General features: G+C 35.6%; 1 protein-coding gene across 1 annotated transcript; it reads right to left on the bottom strand.

Annotated features, from left to right (window-relative positions):
* Positions 1–751: 751 nt before the first annotated feature.
* LOC125266033 (60 kDa lysophospholipase-like) lies at positions 752–26,285 on the bottom strand. Its single transcript, XM_048186520.1, has 16 exons — positions 26,187–26,285; positions 22,316–22,401; positions 19,153–19,264; positions 18,744–18,869; positions 15,297–15,380; positions 11,162–11,288; positions 9,837–9,949; positions 9,475–9,657; positions 9,291–9,401; positions 6,977–7,093; positions 5,042–5,137; positions 4,620–4,783; positions 3,179–3,265; positions 2,718–2,778; positions 1,957–2,041; positions 752–1,700 (listed from the first exon to the last, which is right to left on the bottom strand). Exons 1-15 carry the CDS (start codon positions 26,283–26,285, stop codon positions 2,018–2,020), a joined length of 1,590 nt encoding a protein of 529 aa, XP_048042477.1. The 3' UTR covers positions 752–1,700; positions 1,957–2,017.
* Positions 26,286–27,857: the final 1,572 nt, after the last annotated feature.

Here is a 27,857-nt window from a genome sequence, read left to right as displayed (position 1 = left end):
AGTAATTGGCAACACTGACTGATTGTATTTGAGGAAGTGTGTTTGGTGTATTTGAACTTTTGCCTGATTTCTCACACCGAGTTGTCGGCAGACTCTCCTGGAGCACATTCTGTTTTACAGTGAAAAACCCTGATTGTTCGGGGAGTGCAAATCGGGCCCAAAATCGTGCTTAAAATCTTCAAATGTGTGGCCAGCTTTAGCCAGTCATCTGATGTGGAAATTCTTTAAAACTTTTTTTCCTTTTTATAACATTAATAATATAATGTAGTAACAATTAACAATTTGTTAACATTAGGTGGCTAATGAATTAACATTTTTACATATGACTTCTTAAATCTAATAATTATATGTGAAAATTGTATGTAGGCCTACATCATGGGCCGGATCTTGTCAAAAGATATCTGTTTGTCTGCAAACCTGTCAACAGAAAGTCTTGTTTGGTACCTCAAGACACACTTATTAACAGCCTTCTAGAGTTTGACTGAGAAAGCCAGAGAAGAGACGTAAAGGAGTGATGATAATAAAAGAGCAGGGATTATTGAATAATCTTAGGTGCGTATGTCTCAATGCTCAGACTTCATCTGGCCAGTACAATTCCAACAAGTGTTATTATACCAAGGGAAAACAATGGAAAATTACTGCTTCACAACATCGGTCTGTGACGTTAAAAACCTTGAAATGGAGACATTCTCTTATCTCCTAGAACATCCCTTAAGGTGACGAATGATTATAAATGAATATCACATTAACTCGTATATAAACTGTATGTATGATTTATTTATTTAAAATCTTCAGATCTTTCATTCCCCCCTCTTAATCATATATGAAAACATTTGAGTATATAGATTGATTAAAAGCAAGCAAACCTTCATGATCATTATCAAAACATGCTTTGAAAATCTTCCCTTCTACATGCTCTTTAAAAGAACAGGTCTTCTCTGTCAAACCGCATTCCAGCTTCATTTGAGGGGGTGTGTCTGAAATTGGCATTGGATGATGGCCTTACAGCAGTCAAGTGTCACAAAACAAATCAACACTCTTATGGTAGAGTGTATACATGACTAATGATTATGAATGATTATAAAATTAAATCATTTAAGAACTATATGTTCAGATCTTTCAGTATGATTGTTTTACAACATCACAACACATTCATATCTGATGGCCTGTTTAAGAGGTCAAATGATGCTTTTTAATGTTTTCTCTTTATTGTGTAATGTATCTGTGCATGTATACGATCTACAAAGTTATAAAGCAAATATTCTCCCACAATTTTTTTTTTCTTGGTTTTAACTGAATCTGACTTGCAGTTATGGTGAGAGGCGTTACATTTCTGATACACGCTTGATATCTTTGGCCAATCAGAGCACTCTAAGCTTTTTGGAAGGAAGGGCTTTGTAGAAATTGGCGTTCTTTTGACAGACTTGGAATAGAGGAGTTGGAAAATGTGAGAAATAATGTGTTTTTTGAATATTAAAGCATATTAACCTATTATCTATTACACCCAATAATCAGAATAATAAACTTTTAAAATAGCATCATATGACCCCTTTAAGAGTATAATTGTCTAAGTGAGGAAAATCTACTGTATGTATGCTAAAAATAATAAAGCGGATGTATGATAAGAGCAGGAAGTGACAGCTAGCAGGACGGCCTCCTTGAGATCTTGGAGAAGCAGTAAACTTGATCAACTCGCCATTCTAGAGAACAGACAGAAAGAGAATAAATGCAAGTATGACATGATATTTGCACTTCAACTGCAACAATACTAAATGTGCAAAGGTCAAGTGAAGTCTTTGAGGAGTTGCACAACATGACACTTTACATGAAATGTTGCATTTTTAATGTAATTTACTATTTTTGAATATACTGTGTGTATATATATATATATATATATATATATATATATATATATATATATATAATATAATATATGTGTGTGTTTTTGTTTCCTACCTGAGTTTGATACTGAACCGCCTGTTTGGTACTGAGCTGCCTGTCGTAAGAACTCAACAGTCTACTCACGTCCAGTGGCACTTGCCTAAATGTAGGAGAAGCCCATTAATAAAAGTTTACAGCATGGGTGTCCAATCCTTCTCCTGGAGGGCACTGTCCCGCAAAGTTTAGCTCTGACCCCAATCAAGCACACCTGAACCAGCTAATCAAGGGCTGTGTTCGAAATTGACCCCAACACCCTGAAATAGGGCACTGTTTCAGGGGACAGCCATTTGTAGTGGTGTCCGAAACCACAGTGGATGTTATCGAGTACACTTATTCAATCCCACAATGCACCGCAATAATGAATGTACAACAGATGTACACTCAACCACCAGAGAATACCAGTAATGCATTGTGAGGGTCATGCTGAATGAATTCCTGAGTCTCCCTTCTGGTGCAGTCAGTGTCTGAATTTGCTCACTTATTTTCATTCACTCCTCCAAGTAGACTAGAAAACAAGTAATATAGTGAATAGTGAATGAGGATAAAGCTCTGCTAGTTGGAGCTAAACTCTGCAGGACACCCCTGGTTTACAGGAAGCATCTTTAAAATACATCGCCATTTTTAATGCTTTGTCAATGCAGAACTTATTTTAAGCCAATGCAACACAATGTCTTGAATCTTCATTCAAACAGTTATAAGAATAAAATGTCACTGAAGGCGTTAAATGTTTGGTTATAATTCTGTATATTCCACACAGATCTCCATCATTAACTCACCACTTCAGCCCCCGCTAGCTGCAAAATCTCCAGTCCTTCCAGGTCGCCACTCTCCGCAAGACTGTAAAACACACTCTAAATGAGCATCTGTTCATCGACCTTAACACAGGAAGTTCATAAACTGAAGACAAACAGGTCTGTGCTTATTACACAAAACTGTACATAAAATCTAAATTGACAAAAAACAAAAACAAAAAAAAACCCAGATATGCTCATTTTTGTGACTGCACTTCCGTTGAACTTTAACGTGCAATTTAAAAATCCACCTCAAGCTTAATTATATTACTTAATGGAATAATTGTAATGAGATAAATAAGTACTACAAAAAAGTACTACTACTGTTACTACTAATAATAATAAGACCGACATGTGTGTCATTTATCAAATTAATGTGTCCACAGGTTTATAAAAGCACTAAGAGAAGGACTGATTGAGAAGAAATGTTTGTATGTAAATGAGACCTGCGCAACTTCTTTCTGGCATCAACCATTTCATCCTGGGAAAAATGAGCTCCAGTCTTCCTCAGCAACTTCACAACTTCCTTGTGCCTACAAACATAGAAAAACGACATATACAGCCACATGTGTTTAATTGACTTTGCCAGCTGTATTGGTGCTTATCAACGGTATTGGTGCTTATCAACGGCAGCGGTCACAATTGCAAGGCCATCCCATTTAACAATGCTCATTTCGACCATCGTAAACTTCGAAGTAGAGTTGTCAAAAGTACCGACTTTGGTACCAATCATTTAAAAATCTGACGCTTTGAGCACTGTTGATTCGTAAACACCTCTGATTCAGCACTCTGTTGACGCGCTCATTGGATATGTCTGTGATTGGCTACAATGATCAACGCACGGGAGCGTTCTAAAGCACACGGAAGTGTTTGAATTTAAAAGCGGGAGCGTTTGAAAGCAGGCGTCTATCAGTGGACTGGTCCGCGATTGACACCTGCTTTCAAATGCTCCCGTGTGTGTCTGTGTAAGCTCTCTGTGAAAAGCGTCATTGATGACTATTTACAACGTTTTTGAAGCGTTGATCATTGAAGCTAATCACAGACATATCTGTTGAGTGCGTGAACACAATGGCCAATCAGAGGTGTTTATGAATCCGCTCAACAGTGCTCAAAGCGTCACATTTTTAAAATTTCAGTACCGACTAGGTACCGAATTCAGTTCTTTTGAAAACTATACTTGGAAGGTGTGGCCTTTGAACTTTGCGCTCCTATAAGGATGCAGCCTCTGACTTGGGACACAGCTATTGTTTTGGAATGAGGGTGAGTAAATTCTATGCTAACTATAAATGATTATATGGTGAGTTGCATCAGAGCAGACTTGTGACTAGTCATGTATGATATATCTTCCACCATATCGGTATTGGCTGACATATGTTAATTTTTAATGTTATCGTTATTGCCCAATAAGAAAATTTGGCCAATAAATAATGGATTATTTCCTTCAGCAGAGACACTTCAGATGCACACTGTTCACTATGATGGTTTTGAATTACTTGAAATATGACTGAAGTACAACATGCAGCACACGTTTGTCATCTTGGCTACATAAAATTATAATGAGAACATTATAATTGGATGCTTGGGACATGGCTTTTAATGGCGAGATTTTGTTTTTGTAATCAGGCTCTCAAAAATTCTATAAAAAATTTGGATATAGGTTTATTGGAAAATTGTATCCGTTATCAGCTTTATTAAGAATTATTGGTTATCAGTATCGGCTAAAATTTTCACATCAGTGCATCTCTTTATGGGTTGCAACCACCAGTTTAAAACCAGTGGTCTTGTCTAGTTCACCTTAAAGACTGTCTGTATAAATTACGTGGCAAGTAGTTAACTCAAAACTTTTTGTGGCCCTAAAAAGTATTTGGACACTTAAATCAGTACTACCTGAAGAAAACAGCACTGCGAAGTGGTGTATCACCAAAGCGATCTCTGGCGTAGACTGTGGCCCCTTTACTCAGCAGATACTCCACCACTTTCAGATGCCCCTCACATGCAGCGATGTGGAGAGGAGTGCGGCCATCATAGTCTGCCATGCTCAAGTTAGAGCTCTATATAGAAAGATATGAATCATAACCCGTATCCTGATTTGCTAGACTGCATTTAATAATTCAAACCAGCAGAGCTGACTTGTTCGCATGCTCCATTTTTAATATAATAAAACATTTTAATATAATAAAGACAAAGTTGCAGGCATGCACTACTGCAAACTGTAAAATGTTTGTAATAGGCTGCATTTATTTGATTCCACTTACAGATAGTGTTTGCCCTTCTAAATGCCAATGTCCAAACAGGTTTCAATATCTTACCATTTTACTTATGGCCTCCAGAGCTTCAATGTCTCCGACCTTAGCAGCAGCGCAGGCCAGAGAGGGAGTTAGTGCATGTCCTATGGCATCAAGCTCCTGTGGACATCAGTAATATTATTGTTGATCTGTACATCTGAGCCACTTCTGATTCATTATATGGTTGTAGTTGTACATTTTGTAATCATCATATTTTTCACTAAAATGCAGTGCACCAAACTGGCACAACTGTTAAGTGAAATCACTCCCAAGTAGGGGTGTACACTATATAGGGGCTTTTGCAACGAGTGGGTATAGGAACTAGCAACCAGAGTGATCACTCGAGAATTAAGTTTTCCCCTAGGGCTATTTTCCTGGTTACATTTGCACCTCCAGTAGGAACTCTGAAGTGATGTAAACCGTCCAACAGCAACGTCATTTAAACGTGGCATTCAATGCAGTCGTTGGCGTTATTGAACACCATGTTTAAATGCTGTGTTTTGGTTGTGTGCCATTTTGTGATAACTGAGATGGAATGTAGACATATAAGTTATGTGACTGAAAGAGCAAAAAGGAGCGCTAAAAGACGAAAACTCCTAACTACTTTAACATTAGCTTCCTTTTCTTAAAAATATATCTAAAGTATGACATATACACTCCCATGACAAATGCAGAACAGTTAGTTCATGCGTTCATGACCTCAAGGCTAGATTACTGTAACGCTCTACTGGGTGGTTGCCCTGCACGCTTAATAAACAAACTCCAGCTGGTCCAAAACGCAGCAGCTAGAGTTCTTACTAGAACCAGGAAGTATGACCATATTAGTCCGGTTCTGTCAACACTGCATTGGCTCCCTATTAAACATCATATACATTTTAAAATCTTGCTAATTACTTACAAAGCAATAGATGGTTTAGCTCCTCGGTACTTGAGGGAGCTCTTAACGCATTATAGTCCTTCATGTCTTTTGCAATCTCAAAATTCTGTTAGTTCCTATTGTGCAGGGTTAGACCCTACTCTGAAGTAGAAGCTAATTTAATTCCCCAAAAGGTATTCCTATAACTAAAATCATTCCCAGTTCCTGCAGTGCAAAGACGCCAAAAGACGGTTCTTCTGTCAAAAGTTATAACTATGAAACTTTCCTCCTGTGTGAAAGCTCCTTATGTACACTATGTACGAAATGCAGCAGTTTTGTTACAATTGATTCAATTCTTTTAAACGAAATGTTTGAGTCATTCACTCTATGACCCATTTATAAACATGCTGTATCCGAAATCGAATACATTAGTATTCAGAAAACAAGGCGACCCGAATGACCTACTACTTCCACCGAGATTCTGTAAAGCACATTTGATGGACACTTTACTATCCCATGAGGCCACTGGAGAGGATTTGTGAATAGCAGTGATGCGACGAAACTGACACCTTTTGTTAGGACAGTGAAAATATGGTTAGTACATCCAGATTTCATTCATATTACACACGTACTATACAAAACATTAAAAGTACATTTTAATTTAAATGAGGCGAGTGACTTGCTCAGTTTCTGAATGAATCCGATGTTTTGAACCTACTGACAGATTTAGCTTCAAATTTTAAAATAACATTTAATTTAATTTTTTTTTATTATTTCATTTACATTCAATATTCAAAATTATGTTTTTAAAACACAATAGTATCTTAGTACCATAGTACTAAAGTACCATAGTACCATAGTATTCTAATTTAATTTATTGAATAAATGTAAGAATTTGACATAAAAGATCATGTATACGTCTAATAAGGTTAGGGAAAAAAAGCATGTATAAAAAGTAAAAGTCCATTTAAAATGAAAATCAATTTAAATTTAAAAAATAATTTTTGGTCACTGCTCTGAGCTTACCACTGCACAGAATATGAATAGTATTTCTGAATATTTTCAGAAGTCACCAGAAAGAGAGAAAGTACAGGTTACATTACCTCTTTACAGCTGCTGCTGAGGGACTGGGCGATGACCTGAATAAAGCGACTGTCGCTGAGAGAAAGCTTTGTACTGTCCTCTGTCATCTCACCACGCAGATTTTTTTTCATCATCTTACGAACAAATAACATGTTTAATTAATAAGTGATCTAAAACAAGTAATAATTATCGCATTATTATTATTTACGATAAAACTTCTGCTTATTATTATAATTATTATTATTTGAATTAAACTCAAATTTAAAGCTGCTGTCTGTAAGTTTTGCCTCTTTGTCGCCATCTCTGTTTGAAACCTGCAATTGCAGTTATTTGTGGAATTATCATCTTTAAGCCACGGTCACACTAGACTTTGAACGTGCGAAATTTATTCGGATGTTGTAACGGTCGTGATATGACGTCACGGTCTACAACGTCTTTTTTATAAACATGAATTCAACACATAACTTAAAGCAATACATTCAAAATGTAAAAATATAGAACCTACTCGACTTTACTGCAAAAAATATAATTCTTTTAATTCAGCCAAGAGGCCATGCCGTGACGAATCGATCTTCTACTGGTCGCACGTCTTCACGTGATGCGAATTCGCAGGTCAGAGTTCACCAAACTTGAACTTTGGAACGCAGCGAAATGCGAAATTCTTCGCACGAGCTTGCGTTTCTGGTCTGACGCATTCGCTTCTTGAATGGAAGTCAATGGAACGAAAAGTGGGTTGTGCATCGGCACGGCTCCTCAGCGTGGATGAATCTAATGTCAGTCACTGCATCGGTGTGGATACTGTACTTCTGAATCACAGATCGTAGTCTTGGAAGTATGACCAAAATAAGAATTTTAAATGGAAAATGGCATCTGAACAAGTAATTAACAAATCTGCCACTTTTGTTCTGACCAACTGAGGGAAAAAAAAGCATTAAAATAAATCACGCTGCCAATGGTGATTAAATCTAATGATCACTTAGCTCGGATCACGTCAAACTATGCAAATTATTATTATTGTTATACTTTGTTCTCAAATGATTATTGTTAACAACCAGCATTGCGTGACTGTGTATTTAGTGTGTATTAGTATTACCTGTAGATTTCAAAGTCTTTTGCTTTTGGCTACGGGTGAATCCACAGTTATCACTGATGATTGTCATTTAAACCTTTCTGGGTTACAATCTGCCATCAAAATAATAAGTTTAATTATTGCAGTCTATAAATGATTCATCACCTGCAGCATCCTCACATGATATAGCCTACTAGCTGGGACTTCTTCATGTAAACAGGCGTGACGTAGTGATGCAAATACGAACGGCTGCATGCTTGAATTTCCTGCGAAAACCCACCAGTACTGATTTTATTAGAAAACATTATTACAAGCTTACTGTTGTGAATCGGGCTAAGGAGATAGTTTTGAACACTGGCTGGTTATGTACTTGCTCAAATTGATTTAACCAAAAAGTTAAAAGTTATGGACTGCAGCTTTAAATCAAATTCATGTGGTACAATTAACAAACTACTAACAAAATAATTAAAGAAAAGACTGTATCAAGGTCAATACGTTTCTAAAGATATCTACAACAACAACAACAAATTATTTATTATCCAAAGCAAGGTTAGTTCAGTTTGTAAAATGCCATGTAGTGGTATTTCCCCAATCCCCATTAATTAATTTTGGGGGGAAAAAAACAAATTGGCTTGAAAAATATATTAAAAACATTTTGATTTTAATTATAATACTTTTTTTTAATGCTATTTACTTAATGGTTACACCACATGACATTTCTTAAACGTTTGATATAAAAGTAAAAAAAAAAAAAACATGAAACAAACATAAATAATTAGTATGACTAAGAACTTGGCATCTGCATTTTATATTTGATTTTCAAAAAGTTTGGGGTCAGTAAAATTTTTTCAAAAAAAAAAAAAAAGATGTCTCTTCCGTTCACAAAGGCTGCATTTAAAATTGCTCAAAATACATTAAAACAGTAACATTATGAAATATTATTATATTAAAAAGTAACATTTTTTAAAAATCACGGTTTTCAACTGTGATATATTTTAAAATGAATTTATTCCTGTGATGGCAAAGCTGATTTTCAGCTCCAGTCTTCAGTCATGAACCTTCAGAAATCATTCTAATATGCCGATTTGGTGCTTAAGAAACATTATTATTATTATTATCAATGTTGAAAACAGTAGTGCTGCTTCATATTATGTGGAAAACGTGATACAAGTTTGATTACTGACCCCAAACTTCTGAATATGTTATTGACTTAAATGTAGTTTAAATGTATTTTTAAGAGACATTTTTCCATACCTCCTCCCTCTTTTTTTGTCTTCAACTTTTCTGGGGTATTTTGCCAGCACATAGGAGAGTTTTGAAAGAGCAGCTTCTGGGGTCATATCATATCCAGGGATCACACCGGCTTTATACAGATCCTGCGAGGGAAAATTAAATTACACACTCCTGGAATCCACCCACATAAGGCCTCTTTTAAGCAAACTTCCATACCTCGCCAGTTTCGTATGTGGCTTTGACCATGCCCCGGAGGCACTGGGTGCAGTTGATGATGATTACACCTTCATCTGTCGCTTTTTTGATCACATCCAGCAGGTCCTTGTGGTTTGGAGCGTTACCGCAGCCGTAAGTCTCAAATACGATCCCGGCAATAGGAGCCTGCAAGAAGGCCTTAACCTGATGAGAGAATGAATCTCATTTTACACATCTGAAACTTACAAAAGTTCGGCTGAAAATTAAACTTCTGTCAGTATTTACTAAACATTGTAAAAATAATGAACATGTTCATGGACGAAATGAAGAGATTTGGGAAGAATGTGTGGCAAATAAAGGCACACTTAACCACACGGCCTTACTGTATCAGTAGGGATTCCTGGGAAGAATCGCAGGACACCCACATTACTGTTCAATTCTGTGCTGACAGTGAATTTTTCCACTTTATCAGGTTGCCACACAATGTCCCAGTTAACTAAAGAGTAAGAAATTAAGCATAATCCTCAAAATAACAAGTCTGCATAAAATAAATAACAACACTGTTTGAAATTTAATGTCAACTGCCTTATTAGTGATGCTGCAGTGTCCTGTAATGTAACATAATATACTAATATATCTAAACATGTAACTTTTTTCTTAATCATTTGTGTATAGTAGTTATTATTACATGTGTGGTATATATAAACTGTTAAAGTATCTCAAAGATACTAAAACAGCACTGCCAATATAAATTTTATTAATAAATTATTGTCAACTACCAATGGTGAATTTTTGAAGTTTTAGCCAAATATGGATACCATCTACTCAACATTTTTACTACACATGTTTGTGACTGCTTCTAAAAAGAGAAAAAAGTTAAAGTGTAATCACTTGTTCACTTCAGTGTTGTTCCAAACCATGCAATTAGGCTTTCACATTTCAAAAAAAAAAAAAAAAAAAAAAAAAAAGATACAAAAGCACCATAAAGTACCATAAAAGTAGCCTATATGACTTATGATCTATTCCAAATCTTCTGAAATCATATAACAGATTTATGCAAGAAACATTCATTTAAGTGATAAAGAGAACTCACATGGACCACTTTTACAATACTTCGATGATGTTAATGCAAACGTTTTGGAGCTTAAAGGGATAGTTCACCCAAAAATGAAAATTCTGACATAATTTTGTCATGATCACCTGCTGGAGTGCCCTTGATAGCCACCAATTTTCTTTCTTCTGCTTAACACAAAAGAAGATATTTTGATAAATTTCTTTCTTCTGCTGAATACAGAATACAGAATATATTTTGAAGAATATGGGTAACCAAACAGTTGATGATCACCATTGACTTCCATAGTATTTTCCCTCCATACTAAGGAAGTCAGTGGTGACCATCAACTGTTTGGTTACCCATATTCTTCAAAATATCTTCTTTTGTATTCAGCAGAAGAAAGAAATTTATTCAGGTTCGGAACAACCTGAGGGTGAGAAAATGATGACAGAATTTTTATTTTGGGTGAACTATCCCTTTAAAAACCTCAGTTCCAAATAATGGTAATTGCATAAAAAAAAGAGCAACCAGTACATATTGAATTTCTATGGCAGAAAACTTTTGTGTAAATTTTAATTTTTTAGGAAAACTAATCTATAAATAGACTTATATGGCACTATGACTGTGTATAGATGTTGGAAGAACTGTAATTACTTTTGACGTCGGCTTGAAGATTGGCTAATGGCCGCAGGTTTGGTGATGTAAATGCATTAAAGCTTCCAGCGTCCACTTTGGTGACACGATTGCCCCTGTACAGCTTTTGTTGAAAATACAGGCAAACCTGTGAAGAAAGACACAAAGGGCTTTTTTTCTGGTCCTTTACTGAATTTAAACTATTATTTTTATAACAGTAATTATTATACATTTATTACAATAAAAATATAATATAGTATCTTCAGGGACGTGCACAGACATTCTGGGGGGCAGGGGCTCAAGTGGAAAACAGGGCACTTCTCATAATTATTTGTTTAAAATAATAAACAAAACGTTAAATATATTAACACAACTCTGACTTCCTATTTTAATTCCCTCACAATCACACAATTGTTTCATACTCTACAGATTTCTACAAAATAATCCGTTCACACAGAGACTATTGCCTTCTTTAGTATTCACTAGGTTTATCACAAGAGCAGGCAACAGCAAAGGAAATTATGCCACAATGTGCATGTTTTCTACTACTATTTTCAAGTAGCTATATATTTAGAATAAATGACTGCACCAAGAAGAGGGACATTGCTTCACAGTAATTTGTTTATTTTGCAAAAATCAATAAATCGTTTTAATTCTTTTGGTGTTATTGGAATAATACTTTCATGTAGTGGACAATTTTAAGATTTTGGTCTATTTTTGCTTCCAAGACTTCTTTTACTCTAATGGAAAGAAAACTTCCAAAATGTGCATTTAGATGGTGTTTGTTTTAAGCCTACTACCCTCCGTCTGTTTGCATCTGTAGACTTCTTCTAAATTAACCAAAACAATCTATTTAAATATTGCATATTTAAACACATCAAGAGTTTTTTCCCCCCTGAAATGTTATAAGTATATAATATATATTATAACAAATGCCTGCAGAGGGCGCCAAAAGCCTGGTGATTGTTGTTGTTACACAGCACGATCAAATCCTTTTTTTTTTTCTTTTTTTTTTTTTGCCAACCAGCATAATTAAAAATATAATATTAGTTAAATAATAATAATAATAATAATAATAATAATTGGCCACTTCTTTATGATAGAACTCTACAGCCACTGTAATTTCTTCAACAAGAATATGTGGACATCAAACATGCACGCTCAGATCGAGGGTTTAAACATTTATTGATGTATTCTGTGTAAGTGTAGATTTAAGAATAGCATTATACAATGCTGTATTATGATTTTTAAATGGTTTCATGGATTCTCATCCATGGATGCTCTTCCTCCAGTATTGACAGCCCTACAGATATCTTTACCATGGTTCAAAACGCAATGCATAGCACATGAAAATAATTTTAATTATGATATGACATAAATGTAATTAGTATCAAATCAGTCAGATGAGTTGCTGGTGGTCAAATAATCTCACCCTTAAATAGGCAAAACTTTCACATATTTGTGAACATACATAGGCTTCCTGAAGAGATGCACACAATTCATCTAGGGCTTTTTTCTTTCTCGCTTCTCATCGCCAGACAGGTGTTGTCTTGAAAAGTTGTCACAAGTTGTCAGCCAGCAGCAAACATGGGATGGGGTGGGGCGCGCGTGCGTGTGGGAATGAATGGCGTGTCACGGAGGGAGGGCATCTGAACTCGACAAAGCCGACTTGGACCTTATATATAGTATTTTTTTATTCAGTAAATATATTTGTTTGACAAGGCAGCTGTACACAAACAGGATTATATATTAATTAATTTAAAAAAAAAAAAAAAAAAGCACCCCAATAAAAAGGGCACTTTCTCTCGAGGAAGAAAAGGGCAGGTGCTCAAGCCCCCTTTTATGTCTATGTGTGCACGTGTCTTATCTTTATTGTGCTTCGTTGGTATGGCAGAAACAAAATGTACTGCATAACATATAATCATCTCAAAGGACATTTAAAACCACATTTCAATCCAATATTATTACCAGTATTTTATTAAAAACTATCTTCCATATTTTAAAATAAAATGATTTAAATGCTAAAACTAATTAAAGTGATAGTTCACCCAAAAATGAAAATTCTGTCATCATTTACTCACACACAAGTTGTTCACAAAAAACTCAATTAAATCTGCTGAACACAAAAAAAAAAAAGATATTTTGAAGAACAGTTGTGGGACTAAGGAAGCCAATAAGGTCCATCAACTGTTTTCTTACAAACATTCTTCTAAATATCTTCTTTTGTGTTCAGCAGAACAAAGAAAATCAATTCAGGTTTGGAACAACTTGAGGGCGAGTAAATGATGACAGAATTTTTGTTTTTGGGTGAACTATCCTTTTAATAATGAAATTCTGAATGAAAACTATTTTATAGCCAACATCCTCCAAAACATCACAAGAATTGGATAGTATATTGCACATACTGCCAGGCCCGGATTAAGAACACATTGGGCCCTGGGGCTATAGCAACACCAAAGGCCCCCTTTCATCTGATTGCCATGCCACAGTGTCTTGTACCACAAGAATTTTTTTTTATTTTTATTATTGTTATTATTTTTATATTTTTACAAATCTCATTTTATCAGATCATTTTATATAAGCACAAGCACACTAAATATGATAAAAGCACACTAAACACTATGATACATATTTTAAAATTGTATTGCATATTGCTGACACAATAATACTTTCCTCTGATTAACACAAAATAAACTATTTTGAAGAATGTGGGTAACCAAACAGTTGATGGTCCCCAGTGATTTCCACAATATATTTTTTTCCTACTATGGAAATGAATGGGGACCAGCAACTGTTAGGTTACCCACATTCTTCAAAATATTTTCTTTTGTGTTCAACAGAAGAAAGAAACTCATTCAGGTTTAAAATAACTTGAAAGTGAGTATGTGATGACAGGATTTAAATTTTTGGGTGAACTATCCCTTTAAGGACAAGGGTCCGCATGCTAACTATTAGGATGCTGTCACTTTAAGACCTGCACGCGTCCGATTTTCTCAACTCACTTCAGACATAACCAACTGTGTTTATGTAAACCTTTTGTGTATTTGACAGTATTATAGCGCAATCAGACGCGAAAGATGAAGTCCAGTAGTCAGGTGCTGTTTGACAGGCTTAAGTGTGTGTGCACGCTTCGGGTGTATGGGGTCAGAAAAAGCGCATCTCAGAACAGCACACGAATGACATGTTTAACTGGCAGGGCTTTAAAGCACATGCAAATAAAGAACTTTTGTGATTGCGAATAAGTGCAGTGTCCCGTGAGTTAGTCTACCGCTGTGTTAACATGTGATGTGAATGTGTCGAGGTCGAGTTGTATGGATGGAGGCACCAGAACTGCAACTGATAGAATGTGCTTCAAAGGCAGATAGTGGAGACAAGTCACACGACATTGGTGTTCGTCAAAACACAGTAGTAAAGTTAATTCGGGATATTTACACGGGTGATGATGAAGAGAGAAAAACACTGGCATTCTGAATTCAAACGGCAATAAAATCAATCGACTCGTCCCTGTAAATGTTGAAAACACCTTACGTTTTCATGAGAAACAATTACCATCCGAATAGGGCTTAACTCGTTATAAGAATAATAACTTGCTGCAGCTGCTACCTCACCTTCTTCAACGTGTAAAGCACGCAGGTCGGCGACGGTGTCGGTGGGTGAAGATAATTGTGAGCTGCCGCTGCACGCGGGGTCTTCCACTGGTTCGGAGGTTTTATGTGAACCGAAGTTAGTTTTGGTATTTTTGCTGTAAGATTAGCATCCCTTTTCTCCCTTTCAAGCTTATTTTTCCTTTTTTGCGCACCACTATCACTTTTTTTTATCATTTTGAACACCAGCGAGGCTGAACAAGCAATAAAGGCCAATTTCCCATTTTCTAGTCTACATGTGATAGCATAACGCAAAGAGGCGTTTCCCGATGTCATGGCGCGAATTGTAAAGTGATTTTGATTGGACAGTGATTTATCAGTCAGGCACATTTTCCAGTCATTTTTTCTTGTTATTTTATTAGACACAAATCAACCACCTATGATTTGTCAATCTCATTTCCTCCAGCCAATCACGGGCCCCCTCTACCCGCGGGCCCTGGGGCTTCAGCCCCACCTAGCCCTTATGTTAATCCGGCCCTGCATACTGCATTTGTAATGGATAAAAAACTCACCTCAGGGATCTCACTCTGTCCTGCTACCAACAGCGCCTCCAAGAGGTTATCCCTCCCATCATTCCTCAACTCATAGATGGGCACCTGCAACATATAAGGTGGTTGTGAAGCTAATAGTGAAGTTAACATGATGCATTTTTTGATGACCACTAGTTAAATGTTAATATTGCAGGAAACTTTAGAGTGTATTCTGGAAGTTTTGCAGAGGTTGTGTGAAAAAAAAAAAAAAAAAAAAAAAAAAAAAAAAAACACTTAACAAAATACAACCTGTTAACGAAAACAGGATGTACTATTTTGACTGGCTATAAAATAAATTAAGAAATTAAGAATTACACAAATACTCACACCAGGCTATCTTATTTTATCAGGGCACAGATACATAGAGGTTTATTTCAGGCATTGTTGTCAGCACTCTGCTGTACTGTAGCAAAGACTATAGAATGACTGTAGTCACTGAATGGCAACAAGATATACAGGCTACTAACCAATAGGGCTGGGAGAAAAAAAATGTTTTTTTTTTTTTTTTTTTTTTTTACAATTTTTCACCACTAAGTGGCGACAAATGACTGTTAAAAATGTGTGCCATTGAATAATTTATTCAAGAGAATTTCATACTGTAATGTGCCTTTTGTAAAACTTTTAGGAATCTTGTTTCGAATCATTGGTTTGGAGCATGTTTCAAACTGCCAAAGTCACGTGATTTCAGTAAACGAGGCTTTGGTATGTCATAACTGTTTCGAAACGTTTTGAAATTTCAATGGTTCACCGCTGGGGGCGATCTCTATGAACCCATGAATCATGCGAATTCACTGTGATCGCCCCCTAGCGGTGAATCATTGAACAAGTGTCTGCACAGCAAAATCCCCAGAGTTAAATCAACTCTGCTCAGAGTACATATGGTCCCTCTCTATATAGTGTTAAAGTAACAGCAGAATTAAAGTTAATGAGATAATTAAGCGATTAAGTAAGTGATTAATTAAGTGATGATTGAGCATTAGTGATGAACACCTGCTGTTAACAAGCAGAATCACTGAAGAAAAGAGAAACACAAAAACTACAACTGACTTTAACTCTGCTTCAGTGTTACTTTAACACTATATAGAGAGGGACCATATGTACTCTGAGCAGAGTTGATTTAACGCTGGGGATTTTGCTGTGTGTCTATTACCTGAGTATTAAGTGTCTTAAAGTGTCTATTACCTGATCTCTGATTAGTTTTACACATTTGTAGACATCCTAATGAGGTATTTGTATAATTTAAATGAATAATAGTCTCTGTTTAACTGACCCATCCATAGACTAAACAAAACAAGCCCTGAAGATTGATAATAGAATACATATTATACAGAAACTTAATAGTAGTTAATAGTACTATTAAATACTTAATAGTACTTAATAGTAAACTTAATGGTATTAGTTGATTAGTTAAGTGCATCTGATAGACATTGCCAACATTGCAATGGGTTTATAAAAGCTGTTTATGCATGCTTGGCATGAGTTTTTGTTGCATTTACACTGTTTTGACTAGCAGGGGTCACCAGCGTGTGGTGTTTCGAATGCTTCAAAACAGTGAATCATTTTGCAAACATTTTCCCGACAGTCAAAGCGGCGTTACGTCACGAAAGTGCGGACTCAGAGGAAGAAGGGTTTAGGGTGCCATTTGGGACCGGGCCTTCGGCTGGGTTCCAGTTCGTTTTTTTTATGCCCTTCCCTCACTAACTTCCCTCAGTTTTATTGACTCGGATGTTCGTCACTGCTTACGTTGCACTACTGGTAGAACCTTTGCAATGGGCTGAACTGGAATGTCCTAAGCCCTTGATCACTTGAAAATACACTATGGAGTTGATTTATTATTTATTTTTTTTCCCTTACGAATTTAATGCAACATTCTATATCTATAGGTTTGGTTTGGTTGTGTTGCTTTAAATATATGTATATATATATATATATATATAGCAGTGATATCACAATCGTGTTGCATTGTGGTATATAGAGCTGCCTGAAGTGTGAAGTAGACTACACTCAAAAAAAATAACTTGTTGGTCTAACTTAATTCAATTATGACACCTATTTCCACACAGTTGAACTGATTTTTTGAACTTAAGCTAGGTTAATTGTACTGATGAGTAAAATTCATCCTAACTGAATGAGATCACACCAGTTTCATTTGATGTATTCTGTGAATGTTTCCTGAACATAATTCACTCTTGTTGATCCAACCAGTGCTATTGCAATTCAGACTGGTGCCCTTGTGCAGAGTTGCTCAAGTTGTCTGCGCTTTTAAGGAAATGGAAAGACCTGTTAGTATTTAAGTGTTTAATGTTTAGTTATTTTGAACATTTAAATGAGTTTGTAGCGTATACATTTTTTTTTTGTTTGTTTTTTTTTTTTTTTTTTACCATCGTGGTGAAGATGTGCGCTTGTGCTTAGGTTGTGAGTGGCTGTTGTACACAGACATACATGTTTCATGCCCGTTGAGAGGGGTAAAGCTGATGACCATATGTAGACTGTGTAAAGTATGTGCTGGCCCTCAAACTAATTTATTTATATTTCTATAAAAACTAAATTAAAATAATACTTTTTCAAATGTTAAGTAACATTTATAGCATGCAAGTAATGATCAGGTAAAGAACTTCTCATCACTGGCTTTAGCACAGTTAAAGCTTGTTGAGAACAATATAAATTTATTTTACGTAGTCACCTAGAGACTAACCACAAGGTCTACACTTCAGCATAATGGTAACCTCAAAAAATCGACATAACATAAACTCTTTTAAATGTCAAATATAACTGAACATCAAACTTTAAAAGGTATTTCCCTTTTCTAAAAAACACATTAAACAGCACTTAAGTTCAACATTTACTGTCTTGATCTTTCCCTACGCAAAGCATGCTGGGAACTAGAAATCCACTGCCCAGTTTCAATCAATGCAACATAAATGATTCATGTAGTCCCAACACAAATGGTTTAGGTTAACCTAACATTTTGCAAATTTAATTTCATTTAACATAATACAATTGAGTGCAAATGCCAATTAAGTAAAAAACTAAAGATTTGTGTTGGTTCAGCTTATTTTATTTAAATAAACTGAACAAGCAGCTAGAATCATTTTTTTGAGTGTAGCTCCCTTGGTCAAAATCAAGGGAGCGAGGGTCTGTCCATATAAACTTCCCTTGTTCACTTCATGAAGTGGAATGCACTTGAAAATGGCAGCAGGGATTCCCTCGAGGGGAAGTGCTTAGGGAAGTTTGCGAGTGCATGTCTAAAAGTGGAGTGGTACGCAGCCCTAGTGTGTTGAAACTCACTATTATAGTAAGGGACGGGGACATTTCCCAAACACACTCAAAGCAGTTGACCAATCACAACACACCGGTCCAGTATACGTAGTCTGAAATGCTCAATATGTGCAACACAAAGGTGAGTAAATGATCAATTTAAAATGTCACCTGTGAGCCAGTGAGGATGACAGGCTTTCTCAGATTCTCACACATGAAGGATAAGGCAGAAGAGGTGTAAGCCATGGTGTCTGTGCCGTGCAGGACGACAAAACCATTGTATTGCTCGTAGTATTTCTGTGAACATGGGAAACAAACTTTGAAAATCTCAGTAGTGATTTTGGCATGCCAACTAAAGAATTGTTGAACTGTTCAAGAAATTCAAAGATTATCTACAATAACAAACTTACAAGTAAAACAAACAAAAAACAAATAATTTATCAGATCAGTTCTGTTCACAAATCAGTACATTCAGCCATGTCTGACCGTTGTGCGACCGTTTTATATCAGTTTTTAAAAAAATCAAGCAAAAAGCCCTGCAACTCAAAGCCAAACATAAAGATGGTTAAAAGGGAAACACCTCAATGTCTTTTCCAATTTTAGCCCAGAGATCTGGGGTCATATTAGAGGAGTCGAGGAGGGGAGAGTACTCCAAAATGGTATATACAACCCTCAGTTTCTGTTTGGACAGACTGAGGTGAAAAAAGGGGAGAACATGTTTAAAATACAGCAAAATTTTAAAGTTTATTCTGAAATAAAAGGACCCAAACATTGAAAAAGCTCTAAAAGTAAAGCAAAACTTCTCATTTAAACCAGCAAAGACCATTAGGCACACATGGGTTAGTTTAGCTAAATCAACTATAAATAAATAAATAAATAAATAAATAAGATATATTATTTATTAACAGTGAGATTCTGTTTGATTTCAGGGGCGCCTCCTCCATATAAAAGTAAAACTATTTGAGCATCAACGGATGAGTAAATGTTGTGAAGCAGCAGACTTCAGACTTATCCCTCTGGGGTGATTCATGGTGTAGCCTAGTTATTGTAATGAAGAGGGGATTAAAAAAAAGTTAATAATTAAATAAGTTAAATAAGTAATAAGTTAATAAAGAATAAAGCTAACTTTATTCTTCATACACTTTGATCTTTAAAACTTTGCAGACCTTTTACATTCACAAACACATTACACACTGCATGAAAGGAAATATTCAAAAAAGCATAATTAAAATTGACAAATATAATATGTTACATATTAAATTATTAGTTACATTTCTTTCAAAGCTAAATGTTTTGCACTGGTGCATTTCTAGCATGCTCTTATACGTGCACAAGCAAGTCTGTACAACACATTATATTTAAAAAGTGAAATCATGCACCTTTAATGCATGTGCACAATACAGAACTAAGGCACCAAACATAAAATTGACTTTCTTGCTCCTTTCTATGACAATATTTGACATTTTAACCCATCCACTTGTAAATATAGGCTGGTGTATATATGCAACATTTCAAATACAATTTGTGTATATATGCATTTTTTTATTAGAGAAAGTAACATTTCAAATACAAATTATAAATAATAATTATAAATAATGCCACAGTAGATTACGTTGTTTATGACACGGAAAGAAGAAGCAATATAATATCATCTGCCATTCTCATTGCGTTAAACATAATTGTACAGTCATAACCATTGTGCTAAGACTAACCAGCAAATAAACTGCACAAATCAAGTAAACTTGTTAATACGTAGTTCAGCAAACATGTGCAATTACATATACATCCGATCTCGCATGGGCAAACAAACATTGTTACCAGACCCATGAAAAAGAGGCTCAGCTGAACAAGTGGACTTCCTGTCAAAATACCACATATTTTTACTGTCTGTTATCATTATAAAGCTAACTAATTACCAGGGAAAATATTGCGTTACTTTAAAAATAAAATAAAATAAAATAAAATAAAATATGTCAGATAACTTGGATGCCCCTAATATTAAATATAAGTCTAAAAATAATTTTTGATCCGACTCGTGACTCATGATCCGCTCTTGCTCACGACATGAAATTTCTCTGTACTGTGTTGGTAGCCATTAAAGAAAACGTAGTTTCATATTTATGTTTAAATAGTCCTATGTTATGTTTTAAATTCATCTATTTGATTATGAAATGTGAACAGCATGAGTAAGATAGAATCATAAGATGCGCAATATATCGGGAGACATGGAGTGAGTCAAGACAGACATGATTTTGACCACTTCATTAAGTTTTGTTTTGCAGAAAGCCTCTCTTTATAGTGAATTTCATTTTGTAAAAATTGTATCTTAATTTTAATCAATGTTTCATCAACCAATTGCCTGGATTTAATAAATAAGAACCAAATATAGTAGACAATTTAATCCTGATATGGAGGCGCGGGCGTGGGCGCGATCACTGGCGCGTGAACTGGAGCGCGTCTTATAGGCTAAATGAACCGAAACTCAGCGTATAGGCTGCTTGCCTCAAAGACATGAGAAATATATCTATAGAAAGCTTGAAATGTCTACTTTTAAATGAAATAATTCAAAACGAAAAGAAATAGGCTGAATTATGTAATCCGAATGAAATGTGCAACTCTACGGAGATGATGAGAGTCAGCAATGTCAACATCTTTGTAGCCGACAATGATTCAGAAAACATTAGTTTATTAATGAACAATTAAAATGTCTCCTTGCTGTTTTTGTCACATTCATAATCATAATCATTTTGCCGGTTCTTTATGGCAAGCTTTATGCGTGCGCTTGAGTGCTATATAACCTATATCATACGCTCATTATTATGGTTTATTCTCTCCAGTATTTAAAATAAATTACATTAATATAAATGTGATTAGTCAACTAATGGCTTAAATGAACAACTACTAGTCGACAAGAAGAAAAAAAAAAAAAACATATTTCACATATTTTCGATGTCACAGCATGTCAAAAAAGGGTATTCTGGTTTGAGCTCGCGCTCCGCTCGCATGATCACAGACACACACACAGAGCATCGTACATTATTATCAGTTTAAAATTATATTTGTGTATGACTAACCTGCACTATTTCTTTACGACAAAACGCTTTGCAGGTCTATCATCAGTCACACACAAATCATCATCAGTGAGCATAACCCCAACACACCAGAGAAAAATCTTTGCAGGTCCTATGGCTGAGAGCCTACTCGGATGAAAACCGCTTCAGTGAGCTCAATTACAGTAACACGGCTTTATTTATTTATTTATTTATTTTTGTCAGTAACGGTAACGGCGTTTTAACGGAAGAAAAAGTAATTCGTTTGATTACTCGTTACTGAAAAAAGTAACGCCGTTAGTAACTCCGTTTATTTATAACACCTTTATTCCCATCACCGATTCTCAGATGTGTATTAATGAAAGAAACAGCATCCTATATGAGATTTAATACAATTTCAATCATTTCTTTATTTTATTTTATTTCTTAAAAGATTATTTTTAGATTTAGGCTATATTATAAAACAGTGCATAGTCTTCAAAAATAAAAAAAATAAATAAAAAATGAGGGCAAGTAATAATGACAGAATTTTCATTTTTGGGAGAACTATTCCATGAAAACTGTAATAAAATTAAATTCAATTCAGACCTGTATTTTGTATACAAATAGATTAATCCATCTATTGTCTGGATCTATAAATAGGACAAACTTTAACTTGATCGCATATGTGTGTGCATCTGCGTGGAAACTTACGGCAGCACCAGCGTGAACTTCGGGTAGCACTTGTGCAGATTTGTACCTTGCGCGTACTTCTCATCATGCAGAATAGGGAGTGTGTGCTGGGCCGCATTAATGCACGGGCTTACCTGGGCTTAAGCCCAGGGCCCCGGGCTGAGGGAGGGCTCCGGTGATGCCGGAAAAAATATAACCGCATTTTATAATGTGATGACTGTCCCTTTAACATCGCTTTGATTTGAATACATGTGCGGTCCTGCGCTTTAAGTTCATTACGACGCGCTGCGTCTAGCAGCAAGCAACAGTATCTGGACAACGCGGACGGCCTGCCTGTGTGCGTACACAACGCGTTTTTGCTTTGAAAAACGCGAGACGCGGGCAGTGGAATGAGGGAAACCGCAAGGTCTCGAGACGCTTTTTAAAACTTTTTTTTAACTTAGCTGAACTGATTCATGGCTTTAGAACGCCATGTCATGCATCAAGACGCGAGCGCAACGGTTCTGCACGATCTAGCGCATGTTTACATAGAAAAACAAAGAAAAAGTAACGCAGAAAAGCGCGTTCTGTGTGAACAGCCCCAAAGAAGACAATGTGTTAGAATTTTAAAGACGTGGTGGTGCACTTATCGACCGATGTGCGACCCTTCACTCACTGAACCCTACAGTCATCAGTAGTCCAATAAAAATACAATTCATACAAAAATACAGTTTCTGAAAACGTTCAATGAGGAACTGCACTTAAAATGTTGAAATTAACAATGAACAATACTTTCATTAACCTTACAGATGGAATCTTATTATAAAGTGTTACCATTTCATATAAATCCAAACAGTCATGCTAAATGCATAAATCCAAACAGTCATTTAAAGATGACCATCTTTAAATATCTACATAAAGGCCATAGCACTGACATTAGACACATATTGTATGTATGTATAAATTATTTGCTTCCATTTTAGAACACTGATTATTATTTAAATAAGATTTGTATTGTATTACATTGATGATAAAAGAGAACTGAAATCAAATGCATTTCTGATTTGTTTATATATGTCTGCTGCATGACAATACAGTTTGCTTTCTCATGACACTAGTTTTAATTATGCAACTTTGCTGCATAACGAATCAATGAAAGCAACCAGCTGGGTATAAACTAATGCAAATAGATGGTAACAATCATGACATTAAACATTTGGGTCGAACTTGCGTGTGTTTTTGTCACATTATTTTAAATATCAAAGTGAAGGATAAAAAAGTAATTTTTGCCTTAAAGAATGAATTGATTCTGAACTGCCGAAATGAGCAATTCCAGTCTCACTTCCTGTTACAAACCTACATAACAATGTAAAAATTTGTGTAATAGCAGCCGGTTGCTCGCGAACAACATCTATTTTGACCCGCCTTCAAACACTGAGACTGGAAGACTGAGACTTCAAAAAGCTGAGACTGGAAGAGTTTGGTTTGTGTTGTTGACATGTTGACATGACATCTATACGGTGCGAAAGCAAATCCACTTTGCATGCACTTCCAAAAGACAAGGACTCACGCCTGTTTCACACATAATCCGTCTGCAGTGCGTATGCGTTGCGTATTTTTTTACGCACCCATGTTAACGGATTAGAGCGTTCACACTGCACGCGGTTGCGGTCCGTCATTGCGTTCCAGGAGCGGTGCGTCTGCAGCAGTGCAGCGATCGTTTACGTACCGAGTCTATTTTTGCTGTGCTGCAAGTGCAAAATGAACATGGATTGACCTGAAATTGTAAAAAAAAAAAAAAAAGAAGAAGGAAGGAAATTATGCACATTTAAACTTATTTGTACATTTAGTACATTACATAAAGAATTTTTTTTTTTTTTTAAAGATTTAACGCCATGCCAGCAACAAGCTATATTCATGCCAAAAGGAAACATTTCAATTTCACAGTTCAGTTGTATCATTTCAAAACAATTATTTTATTTAAAAAAAAATGAACAGTGTTTACTTGCATAATGCGATCAAGATATGTTTTTCCCCATCGTTGGAGGGAAACTCGCATCCCAGCAGGCAATGACGTGACAGGCGGACCTAAACCAAACTATTCAAAAACGACCCGCAGAATTTATTGTACAAAGATTTGAATGCGAAGGAAAAGGCATGGGAAGCAGTTTCGTCGGCTGTTGGTGTCGACAGTAAGTTTTCAAATCTTTGTGTCATGTTTACGTGTAGGCTACTAAACTACTCCAGCAACTGTCAATATATAAGCGTAATGAATATAACATTACGCACTGCAAACGTGTGCTGTGTGAAAGCACAATGGCCGCTTCCTGCTTCAGCAACACATACGCACTGGATACGGACCGCACACGCACTGCAGACGGATTATGTGTGAAACAGGCGTCATGCTGGAATTGAAATGGTAAAACTGACGCCTTTGTTACTGTTCGAATCTGCGTCTCATTTCAGAGGCTGCGTCCTCCGGAGCTTGCATTTGAAGGCTGCATACATCATTAAGGATGTCTTATTTAAGAAAAGTAACCATAATAAAAACCTCTTGAGGAGAATTCAAAACAAATGAGCTCTGCTCACACAAAGAAACTCAGTTATCATGTTGCAATAAAAATTCAATGGGGTTTAGCTTGCTATTTACGACATATGATGAAGTTAAGCATCACACGACCGAAAGTGCTTAATTCCTGAATATCACCTTGATTGAAATTGACACTAATTTCTTACAACAGTTCAATAAACAAGTAGTTAATATCAATCACTTACGTTTTAGATGCAATTTGCCTGTTTTTTGTTCTATTGTAGCAGCGAAAATAGTTCCAAACAAAGCAGAAGCAGTGCATCTCGCAGCTGCGCTCAGCCGTTTTGAATGATTCAGCGTTTTGAACGAATCGGTTGAGTGAAGATTCAATGGCCCATTCATAAACAACTGCTTCATTCTTGATTCAGAGTGAATCGTTTGAATAAATGACTCAGTGGCTCACTCATTAAGACGGTCACTTGCCGCCATCTACTGGCGGTTTAATTTCATGTTTAAAAGTATAAATTTCCCACCAGCATTTCTTATTTGTTTATTCAAAAATATTTAAAGAATTTCATAACATTATTGAACGCAGTTGTACTTTTTCAGTGTAAATTATTTAATTAACGTATGTCGAGCCCTCATAAGCCTATGTGCTGGGGCACAGCCCCGGACGGCCCCGGCCCAATTTAACAACAGCATGTAGGTAATAGTGCTGGTGGATGAAGGGCCCCCTCAAGAGGTAAAGCCCAGGGGCCCCTTGTAGTCTTAATGCGGCCCTGAGTGTGTGTAGAAAATCATGAAGAGCTCCTGGTACTGGTATATTTCCTATATAGAAGAAAAGCCAGTAAAAAGTTATGAACAAATATAACAAATATGCACACCACAAACTTATGAATTTTTTTTTTTTTTTTTTTTTTTTTTTTTGCATCCATCGGGTTCTTTTGACCACAATTCAACACAGCAATGAAGCCAAAATATATATTTGATACTGCGTATACTGAGCTAATTTTGCACGTTTTGATCAGTATATTCCCTTTTACAGTGTAGAATAAAGTGTCTATATTTTAGTTATAATATATAATATATATAGTATAGAATTATAATACATGCATTAATATTTACACCAAACATTTTACTGTACCCTCTTAATCAGTTTTTTTTGTTTTTGTTTTTTTTTGTTTTTTTGAATATGAGATCAGCAAACAAATAATCACTTAAACGTCTCATACAATATAACACAACATAATACTGCGTAGTGCACAATATTATCATATGTGAACCCTCACGCAGGCAGGTGTGTGAGCGCTGCTGAAAGTGTTTACCTCCTCCAGAATCCTTCATTCCAATGGTTCCGCCGGTGTATATGACCAGGACTCTCACCTCCAAATCGCTCTCCTCGCAGAGCGGAGGTTTCTGTGCTTGAATCACATCAGGCCGACTTAACCTGCTTCGAGAAAGAGCTTGACCCAGAGAAGACATACTTGTTGAAGATGAAGCCGATGTGTTTTTATTTCGGATTTCGGACTCACTTATATGGTGGTGGCAAACCCCTCCCTCTGAAAATCTCTAAAACCGCCCTCAAAAAATTATTCAAATATGAAAATAAAGTACAAGTCTGCATATGTGTATGTATATTAGGGTGAGCAGACGTTTTCCGTTTTCCGGGGACAGTCCCGGTTTTTGATGGTCTGTAGCTGTCCACATTTTACAGCACGTTAATTAAGCCCGATCAACATAGCCTGTGAGTGCGGAGTACTAGTAAGATAAATCCTGTGGATAATCTGTTGGGTATTTATTGATGGTGACATCATGAAGTAACCCAGTTTAAGTCAGTTTCGCAGACAGTTGCTATGGTCATTTTATGACAGAAAGTGCTGTGTCCTTCCCTTTGGGGTCTCTGTCCCCACGCATGTTCACATAATATATTCAGGCAGCCTACATTCCAAAGAAATTCACCAGAAATATCACTGATTCTTGAGATGAGAAACAAAACATATCCTACACACAAAAGCCCTCTTTATGTTAAAAATAAATAAATAAATAAATAATAATAAAAAACTTAAAAAGTTCCATCTAAAGGAAATCTAGATACTCAGGACATTCATTGCTTTTATTTATTTATTTATTTTAAATTTTGTTAGTATTATTTAAATACAAGCTCTATACTTTTTAGCCTGTCCTTAGCATGAGGTCACAATGTAAAATTGCCAAACAAGGTTTAAAACATGCAACAAATTCAAAAAATATACATTTAAATTGAAAGGCAGAGATCTGTAATATATCAAACAATACAAAAAGTTGGAAGTTTTCCATATATATATATATATATATATATATATATAATATATTTATATTTTATACAAACAATGTTGAAGTCTCTGCGGTCATAACATGCCAGCTCCGTCACCCTGGTGTAAATTCTGTAAAAACTTGTGGGATAAATCTTGGCATCTTTAATATGTTTATTAAGGTAGCTACAACTGAGAAAGAACACAAAATTGCTCCACTGTATAACACGTGGTTAAGGTGGAAAAAAAATAAATTTGATCAACTCCGTCAGGTTTTATGTCTGATGGTTGACAAGTGCTCTCAAAAAGTCTATATAATGTGATTTAATATTTTTATTTTATTTTATTTTATTTTATTTTATTTGTTTTATTTATTTATTTATTTATTTATTTGCATATGGGGAATTCTTCTAATGTTGTTTCATTATTCTATTTACATATACTGAATATTTGGCCCCAGCTGGACCGTTTGTCAACTCCATCAGTATTTGTCAACTCATTTAAAACCGTCAGGTGAAGGATGTTCATTTTGAAAGAAATGTCTTATTCTTTTTTTCAATTCATTGTGTTAAAATAATAAAACTTCAACTGAACTACATGATATCGTGCCTCATTTAGCTAAGAACATTTATTATGATAAGACAATAAGACAAAATAAGATAAGACAAAATTTAGAGAATTAATTTTTTCACTTAGCTTCCTTTACTGAACGCCATTATTACATAATTGAAGACTGTTGTTGGATGGATCAAATTAAAATATC

The sequence above is a fragment of the Megalobrama amblycephala genome, linkage group LG4 (assembly GCF_018812025.1).
Source record: "Megalobrama amblycephala isolate DHTTF-2021 linkage group LG4, ASM1881202v1, whole genome shotgun sequence".
NCBI lineage: Eukaryota > Metazoa > Chordata > Actinopteri > Cypriniformes > Xenocyprididae > Megalobrama > Megalobrama amblycephala.
The sequence above is the reverse complement of the archived record's forward strand: the minus strand, read 5'-3'. Positions and strand labels throughout refer to the sequence as shown.

Excerpts from the sequence above, each read along its gene's own strand:
- LOC125266033 (XM_048186520.1), bottom strand. The coding sequence starts at position 26,285 with ATGTCTTCTCTGGGTCAAGCTCTTTCTCGAAGCAGGTTAAGTCGGCCT. Across the intron at positions 15,381-18,743 it reads TCATCCTCACTGGCTCACAG|GTGCCCATCTATGAGTTGAG; the intron begins GTGACATTTTAA and ends TATATGTTGCAG. Across the intron at positions 9,402-9,474 it reads CCACATACGAAACTGGCGAG|GATCTGTATAAAGCCGGTGT; the intron begins GTATGGAAGTTT and ends TTTCCCTCGCAG.